This window comes from Trachinotus anak, unplaced genomic scaffold (assembly GCF_046630095.1).
Source record: "Trachinotus anak isolate AG129_WGS33_773 ecotype Australia unplaced genomic scaffold, CSIRO_AGI_Tana_v1 ptg000007l, whole genome shotgun sequence".
Classification (NCBI taxonomy): domain Eukaryota; kingdom Metazoa; phylum Chordata; class Actinopteri; order Carangiformes; family Carangidae; genus Trachinotus; species Trachinotus anak.
Genome location: NW_027273858.1, coordinates 12,083,295 through 12,092,542, shown reverse-complemented (window position 1 = coordinate 12,092,542; position 9,248 = coordinate 12,083,295). Strand labels below are relative to the sequence as shown.

At 39.6% G+C, this 9,248-nt stretch overlaps 1 protein-coding gene across 1 annotated transcript; it reads right to left on the bottom strand.

Annotated features, from left to right (window-relative positions):
* Positions 1-68: 68 nt before the first annotated feature.
* Positions 69-9,130, bottom strand: mat1a (methionine adenosyltransferase 1A). The gene is made up of 10 exons (XM_071480584.1): positions 8,884-9,130; positions 6,290-6,367; positions 5,778-5,900; positions 5,574-5,686; positions 4,665-4,808; positions 3,632-3,757; positions 3,446-3,538; positions 3,160-3,342; positions 2,906-3,039; positions 69-1,723 (listed from the first exon to the last, which is right to left on the bottom strand). The coding sequence occupies exons 1-10, from the start codon at positions 8,948-8,950 to the stop codon at positions 1,621-1,623; spliced, it is 1,164 nt and encodes a 387-aa protein (XP_071336685.1). The 5' UTR covers positions 8,951-9,130; the 3' UTR covers positions 69-1,620.
* Between the last annotated feature and the right edge of the window lie 118 nt (positions 9,131-9,248).

The following is a 9,248-nucleotide window of genomic DNA, read 5'->3' as shown; positions in this document are numbered from 1 at the left end:
TTTTTTTGAACTTTGTCGTAATTCACTACATTTGTTGCATTCAAATGGCAAAATGGAGAAGGTCAGACAACAGTTTATATCATTTAATTTTCTTTCATTGTTTAATTATTTACATTGTTCAGTTCCTCTGCCAACAAAGTTGACAGGAGATGACACAGATCAACACATTAAATAGAGGAAAACCTCTCTTACAAAAACATTATTGGCTGTGGAAGAAAGCACGGGTTGTCACCACAAAAGTCCTAAACCCTAAACAGTCGTGATGTTTTAAGGGGAGCACTGTTAACATTTTCTCAATCCCCTCAGAAGTGGTTCAGAGGGAAAGAATTAGATTGAATACTTTGTGATTAAGCAATCATGGAAGCTGACGTAAAATTCAGTTTTCTAAATGCCCTGTGGGAAATATATTAATAAACGCTCCCTTTTTCCCTCTAAATCCATGGAGACAAGCTCGGCCTGCAGTGTAACTAGACAACAGTCCGTGGTGTTTTTGGGTAGAGCAAACTTCACATTGAGTAGGAAATTAGCAAAACATCTCCATGATATAAAGGGAATTGAGAGGAAATCTACAGCTGCAGCAAGGTACTCTGTCAGATATTAACTTAGACACAGCACAGGCTTATAACAAACTGCAGCAACTGTAAGACATCAGTGGTCCACTAAATGCTCACTGCTAAGAGTGAGAGTTCAAACTGCTAAAATGAATCACATTTACAGACTCAGTCAATATAAAACAGATGCATGAAGATACAAATCAGCCAGCAGGTGAGCTGAGCAGCAATGGAAGCAAGTTGATATTAAAATAACGCAGGGCTGAAAGGATGAGAGCTCCAGTTGACTCCTCACAGGAAAAACATAAGACTGCATGGCTGTTTTACATTGGATTCATTGTAACATATTTCATGTTTAAGAGATTAAACCCACCCCCCCCTACCTCCACACCACCCCTACCCCCCTCATGTGTGACCTGTCCGCTTGCGCAGTGGGGATTGTAAGAGTGCGAACAGCTTCCTGCAGCGCACGTTACAAAATAAGACTTAGAAAAAGATTTTTACAGTCATGACAAAAAGATTAAATTTTCTTCTAATGCCAAGCCTTTGGTTGAGCAAAAATTACACTTCTGACATTCACATGATGGTCACTGACGAAATACTTGCTGTTGCCAATAGCACCTTTTGAAAATCAAGCATTGAGGTTGTTTCTGTACATCATAAAGGAACATTCACAGCTTTTAGATAAAACACTCTGCTTCTAGTGGTGTATAAGTATTTATCTTCAGAGTGGTTCATTTGCTGTGGTGTTCCTTTATATTACCAGGGAAGAGCTTTGACTAGCGATGGTTCCTACACTTCTAAAGCACCAATAATTGGATGTTTTGTGGGTTAGAAAAGGATTGGTTACTGAGATGTCCTTTGTAATGCCTCTCTTCTCATTGGGAGAATGTTCCATTATATGTCCATTGGCTATAACCACTCTGATAATTATCCTATCACCTCTTTAAAGCTGACTTATCCCTAATTTTGGCTTTAGCTCTTCCTACCGAAACATGTCCTATCAGTGGCTGGAGTTGGCAGTTGTAGCCCACGAACAGTTATAGATCAGGACAAGCAGGGGGAGTATTTAGAAGACAAGCTTTTTGGGTATCTCCCAAGTAAACTCAGGTCGGCCAAAGTGGCCATAAGAGGCTGTTTGCTGGTAGATTGGCCTCTTCAGGTTCAGTTCCCTGGGGGAGGATACAGAAGAAATTTATCAGTTGAGGACAGACAGTGGGTACATTACAAAGTAATACCAGTCCTGTAGTTTTAATTTGATAAATGTAGTTCTGTTTTTTCCTCAGATCAGTTTCACATTTGCAGACAGGAAAGTCTAAACCCTTGAATGTGACTGTTACTGTGATTTCATATCACCTGACACATAGATTAGGAAAATTTAAACTTCAAAACATGTCTTTTTTGTTCCATCCATGTCTTCTCATTTACAGGATCAGCTTGTAAACCCTTGTTTGGACAGAGAGCATTTTCTGTTTAGAAGATCAATATGTGGAACTCAAATGGATCATGACTGGGATCATTTTAAACTCCAGTTTTGAAAGAGGGATCAGTTGTGTAGTTGTTACTGACCCAGTGCTTCTTGGGTTTTATGTTAATCTTATAGATATATAGATGTCTATATAGATGTCCCTATACAAATAAACATAGAATAAATTAATAAATTCAAAGCTTGACAAACCAATGTTTATGTGATCTTTCCATCAGTAAGTAAATGCAGCCTTGATGGCAACAGGGAAATGTAAACATGGGCAAAGAGTCAATCATCTTAAAGCCCATAGGTATACAATTTGAAAACATCCAACTCTGGTGCCTCCTAGTGGTACTATCAAAAAAAAAAAAGAGAGAGGACAGCAGCACCACCAATTTTCACCAGGCTCCATTCATGATTATTTTCATAATCAAGTGATGAATACACTGCTGATTGTGTATTCCATTAGTAATTTATTCTATCCAAGTTCTAGCCATTGTTACTTCCCAGAGCCGAAAATGATGTCCTTGAATTTTTTATTTAACCAACAGTCCACAACCAAAGGAATATGTCATTTACGTCATATTTGATGTAGACAAGCAGCAAGTCCTCATATTTTAGAAGCTGGAACCAGAAAAATATTTGGCATTTTTGTTTGAGTGAAACGATTATGATCATTTCTCAAAGAATTTGCCATTTAATTTTCTTGCCATCGACTAATGGCTGAATAGTTTCAGCTTTCTTTTTACACAAACAATAATGTATGCCATCAGAATCATTTTAAAGATGCTATAATCACTTGAAAAATTAACACAGTGGCTTTAAACAAAGCAGTCTTGTCTTGTTTTGCATATGAAGAATACAAAGGTCATATTCATGTGTTTACCTGACAATGACTCCTGGTCGCAGATCAAAGTTCTTGTTGACAATATGGAGCAGCTCTGACTCTGTTTTCTGAGAGGAACCGTAGGTGAACAAGGAGATAGACAGAGGCTGGGCCACTCCAATAGCATAAGACACCTGGAACACACCCAGAGAGGTAGATGAAATGTCTTTTATCTGCACATACTGATGCTTCAAACACTGGTCATTGACTCAGAGCCTCAACTCTTATGCATGTTGGTGTGGCCGCACACTCACCTGAACCAGAACTCTCCTGCACAGTTTGGCTTTGACCAGAGACTTGGCCACCCAGCGAGCAGCGTAAGCAGCCGAGCGGTCGACCTTTGAGAAGTCTTTGCCAGAGAAAGCTCCACCACCGTGAGCTCCCCAACCTCCATATGTGTCTACAATGATCTTCCTGCCTGTCACACCCGCATCACCCTGGTGGGCGAAATAAAAAAAAAAAGTGGCAACTTTTTAGTTTTTTCTTTTTTTTTAACAATGTGATTCCAGATGAAATGAACAGCTGGAGTGTGATTATCACCTGGGGTCCTCCAATGACAAAGCGACCACTTGGCTGGAGGTGGTAGATGGTCTTATCGTCCAAATATTTAGCAGGAACCACAGCGTTGATCACCTGATAGAATCAATGCAACGTTAAAACCAATGATATGACTTCCTAAGTAGTTAATTTGTCAGACCCCAGTCAGGTGTGTATATAAGGCTCTACCTTCTCCTTTAGGACCTTCTTCTGTTCCTCCAGAGAGATGCAGTCATCGTGCTGGACAGAGATCACAATGGTGTGAACCCTCTTGGGGACCACAGCTCCGTCCCTCTGGTCATAATGTACTGTCACCTGTGGGACAAATGTTGATACAGTTTGTTAAAATTACTTACTTAAGTATCTGTTCTCTTGCTTTTACTCTCATTTATCCAATTTCCTGCTGCTGTTCCCCACATAATGATTAAAGCTTCCTGCATTTGTATCTTTTTTCTTGCGCAGAACGTCACCTAAAACTCTGAGGGAAATTTTGGGACAATAACCTCTAATATCCTAGAAAAAAGTATCTGTAATTTCCGAAGGAGCCTATGATTTATGAAGCTGCTGCTGGCCCCAGGACTTCTGTTTTCTACCATTTCTGTGTATTTGTCAGCAGGATTACGTAAAATTTAATGAATCAATTTGCACTGAACTAAGTGGAGGGGTGGGGCATGGGCCAGGGAAAAAAACATTAAATTTTGGGGCAGATCCAAATCATTCACTTTGAATCTGAATTTTTTCCTCAGAAGTCTGCTGTACATTATTTGACATTGGTCTTTCTGAGTGCCCTTCTAGTTTCTGCTGTTGATAATTAGATAGTTACTTTGTTAATTCATTAATACTTTAGTGTAGTGAAAATGGTAGCTTAGACCAATCTGAGAAAAATCTAAACCTCTATGTTCAAATACCTGGTGTGAAATCTGAAGTACTCTCTCTTGCCTGATGTTCTAACAACCTACATGTAAGACGTGGAAGAAAAAGTTTACACACTTTGTATTGTGGCTAACTGCCTCTAAATCAGTCAAAAGTCTATTATTTCAACACAGACAGCTTTATCTTAAATACTTGCAGTTGCCACTGTTGATCCGATTTTGTCTGCTGGCACCAAAATAAATCTCTTGGAAGACACCCAGATTAGAAACAATAAACTAATTCACACCATGACTGCTCTGGTGTTTCTGTTTCAGCGTGTGTTGTAATACAATACATACTGCAGCCTCACCTGTGTTTTAGAGTCAGGACGCAGCCAGGGGATGATGCCGGTGCGTCTGAGTTCAGCCATCTTTGAATTGAGTTTGTGGGCTAAGACGATGGTGAGAGGCATGCACTCCTCTGTCTCATCTGTGGCGTAGCCGAACATCAGGCCCTGCAGAGGAGAGAGAGAGATAGAGATAGATAGAGAGAGAGAGAGAGAGTCAGAGCAGAAACAGAAAGACACAAACTGTGCACTATAGTGACACAGATCATCTGTAACAAAAAGTTAGACAATGACAAAATATTGATATGCACTGAACAACACTACAGCCTGTGAGGAGTCAACTGGAGCTAGTTATATTTCTGCAATATATTTATATATTATGTATGAGACAAGATTATGAACAGAGCTCTTTTGAAAACAAAGTACTTTACATAGAACAACAGCAAAGCACAAATATATAGGTAAGAATACATTAAAAGTGAAAACAGAAATAAAAACTGGGAAAATAAAACAAATAGATAAATCAGTATTAACAATCTAATGTTCATACATTTTTCTGCCTTGAGTTCTTTTAATTACTTTAGGGACATTTAGCTGATAGAACTTCTGCACCTTTACTTTAAATACAGTTTACTTTTTACTTGTAATGGAGCATTTACTTAAGTAAAAGATCCAAGAACTTCTCATAACACTACTGAATCTCTAGCAGTGAAATGAAATGAACAAATGCCCAAGGCTGTTTGGCCACATCTCTAACGATTATCTGCATGATCGAGGTTTTGGCAAATAAAAACTGAAAATAGAAGCATTTGTTCCACCAAATGTTGTCTCGGATCTTTAACACTGTAGGAGTCAAACAAACTATGATTTTTGTAAATGTCACCCAGCGTTCACGCAAACAAGAGCCACATTATCCTCTCACAAGAGTCATACCTGGTCTCCTGCTCCAATGTCCTCCTCCTGTCTGTCAACGTGGACCCCTTGAGCAATGTCCGGACTCTGTTGCTCCAGAGCCACTAGCACATTACACGTCTTGTAGTCGAAACCTACAGAAGGAAAGCAAATGAGAGAAAAGATGATCGACACAGAGCCCACATTATCTGTAAAATGTTCCCCTTTTCCATGTTATTTTCTCACCTTTGTCGGAGTTGTCGTAGCCGATGTGTTTGATGGCGTCCCTGACCACCTTCTGGTAGTCCACGTTGGCCCGAGATGTGATCTCTCCACAGAGCAACACCATGCCAGTCTTGCACACCGTCTCTGTCAATACAATCAACGCATTACAGTGATTTTCAATATCCTGTGATCTCACAAAATCTTTGGACACATGTCTACTTCTTCACCTGATTGCTGTTATCAGCAAGTTCACAGGGTTACGGTTGCAAGCTGTCATCTTGTGACTTCAGAGGTCAATATTGAAATACAATAAATAATCTTAAATTCCAGGTGAGATTCAGGCCAGTGGGCCAGTTTGTCTATACTCTATGTCAAAACTGACCCACATCACCCTTCACCTTACTTACAGTAAAAGAAGCTACTGAGATGACTTTTTATACATCATACATGAGATAATATGGACATAAAACTCTCTCTCTGTTTCTCTGTCTACCAAACAATGACATTAACTCTCTGGATTCTAGTTTACTCACCACAGGCCACTTTAGCATCAGGGTCCTGCTTCAGGTGAGCATCCAGGACAGCATCGCTGATCTGGTCACAAATCTTGTCTGTGGAGAGGCAGCAAGCATTAAAGCTAACATTTGAATTAAGAACACAGTTTGTGTTTGTGTGATTTAAATTTGTAATTGTGCGGAGATTTCTAGGCCTGTTTATTTGAGATATGTGAGCTTTTGTGGCAGGGATCCCTGTGTTTGAAGGACAGAAAAAAAGTATATATTGTAGCTTTATTACTGTAGGTTTTGCATAATATTGACAATAGAAGATGTTAGCTTAGGTGGCCAAGTTTGCAAATCTCTCTCTGAAATGTTACATGCTAACATTTCAAACAGAAAGAGTGTTGGATTTTAGTTGCATCAGTTGGATTTTGAGTACAGCAGCAGGACAATGCCTCACAAAACACTCCATTCATTCTCTCTCTGTGTCGTCCTGCTGAAGCAATGCAATACATGTGTTACATCAGAAACAACATCAACATCTGGTTGCACTGACTGCAGTAGACGGAAAAGATTTTGATTGGTATAAAATAGTTTTCATATTTGGTTCACAGTCTGCAGGCTTAGGACTACATATCTTTGTGATAGGGCTGACTCTGATCCCAAACAAATGGCCATTATCTGTGGGAACAGCCCAGACCTCAAAGTATGTTATCAAATCAAAAGGTGTGTGTTGTAGACTTCTGTCAAGGCCACACACACACACACACACACACACACACACACACACACACACACACACTCACTCTGTGAGTGTACAACAGCATTTGAATTTTATCACGAGAATATTTGGCTTCACTGTTATTTAATGTAAGCAAATACAGAATCCAATATCAAGACTCTCTTTAAAGGGAAACGTTCTACAGACAGTGAGATTGTAAGAAGATGAATACACACACACACAGTTTTGTGTTGGCAAATTTCATGTGGACTGGCAGCTTTGCCTTCTGCCAGTATAAGAAATCCCATGTGGACTATACAGTAATAAACTAAAAGGACCAAAGATGTTATTGTTACTGTTGACCAAGTATTTTGGAAAATTCAGCCAATTCTCCTTTTCCACACAGCATAAAAGATGTTTCCTTTGGATTCATATTAAAATAGCCATTTTAGATTATGACTGTCACATGGATTTGTAACTTTCCTTGTATTTCTTTTCACTGGTAACTAGGTCTTTCATTTTTTTAATATGCCCCCTCCTCTTTGTGAATATAATTTGTGTTTTAGTAATGCATAAGTAATGTAATGTCCACTCTGTGAGCTATGCAGTGAGTTGTGATATATGATATCTCTAGCTACAAAAAACGTTCTTTCTTTAAAAATCTACAAAAACTTTAATACAAATTTCAAGTTGAATTTCTTTGATTCCAAATCAGTGTAATTTATTTCCTAACAGAGCGGTTTTATGTAACACCGGGGGCCCCACAGTGGTCACGTTCTGTCATTATCTGTGAAGCTGCACAACTGGTTGACTCTGCTGCATTTACTTATTATCAATTTAGCACAGGGGACTTTGTAAGGTTACATATCTGTGAAGGGATTACAACATATTGACAGGAGGAGGTGGGGTGGGCAGCAGTCTATAAGGTGGAGTATGTTTTAACTTTTATCCATCAGGGTTTAAGTTAGACAAGCTCTCTCGGGTGTGTATAGAACATCTGTGTCCCACTGTGTAGCATTAATAAACAGTATACAAAGATTTATTAAATGGTATACAACACGCAATAAATTAGCTGTACACAAGTAAAGTGTTGCCAGTATGGGATTGTTCATTTTTGGACTTGTATCAAACCCTACAAACCAGAGCTAATCTCTTCTGAACTTCCTCATTAAATAAAAAATCCCTTATCGCTTCTCAGACAACCTGCACACACACACACACACACACACACACACACACACACACACACACACACACACACACACACACACACACACACACACACACACACACACACACACACACAGAAACTGTGAAAGGTCATTTTAGGTTGGGTTAATGCTGTAACTTGTTTTGTGACAGTAGTTTAGACTGATGTGTCTTTGATTATCCCCATTTTGCAGAGTGATGTCAATGTCAACATTAAACTTGTGTCCAGAAGCAGCACTTCTGAGAGTCTACATCTCTCTCCCTCTCTCTCTTTTCTCTCTGTTGTTGATCACTTTCTCCTCAGTGTGCAACCTAACACCAGCCTGTCACACACACAAATACAACTCCTGCTGCCCATAATTGAGAGTGAGAGTGAGGGGCAGTAAGCACATGTTGCTGTGAATGGAATACCAACCATGCTTGGAGGGTTATTACGCAGCACTGTGGAGTTATTTTGGACATATAGCTCAACTTGCATAGAATTTCATCATACACACATCAATGTTTCTGCAAAATCACATCAAGTGTTAAATCTATTCCTCTGTGAACAGGTGAGAAAACAGTACAGATAAGAAATTGTATATTTTGGGCATACTGAATATGTTTTTGATGAAATGTCTTGTCGTACACACTTTAATACACTTCATTCAGTGTGACCTGAAGTTCACACACAGGTAGCTTAAGTTGGTTGAAGACTCACCTGGATGTCCCTCTCCTACGGACTCCGACGTGAACATGAAAGAGCCATCGTCCAGCATATCACTCATTTTTACTACTCAGCAAGACTCAGCACACAGAGGGAGAAAAGGTTCCTAAGTTCCCACCAACAAGCAGTCCAGAGAGATCTGAAAGCTGCTTTATATTCCTGCTGGTTCTCTTTAAGAGAGAAATGAAGAAAGGGGGGCAAACAGCCCTGCAGCCAATACAAAGTCTATCCTACAAAACTCCACGTCTGTGTCCACATGGCCCAATATATATGGCTAAGAGAACACGCACGCACACAGACACACAAACACACACACACTCACCTCACACACACACACACACTGTCACTGACACACATGC

Excerpts from the sequence above, each read along its gene's own strand:
- mat1a (XM_071480584.1), bottom strand. The coding sequence starts at position 8,950 with ATGAGTGATATGCTGGACGATGGCTCTTTCATGTTCACGTCGGAGTCC. Across the intron at positions 6,368-8,883 it reads CGTAGGAGAGGGACATCCAG|ACAAGATTTGTGACCAGATC; the intron begins GTGAGTCTTCAA and ends GCCTCTCCACAG. Across the intron at positions 3,040-3,159 it reads GCAGGAGAGTTCTGGTTCAG|GTGTCTTATGCTATTGGAGT; the intron begins GTGAGTGTGCGG and ends GGTGTGTTCCAG.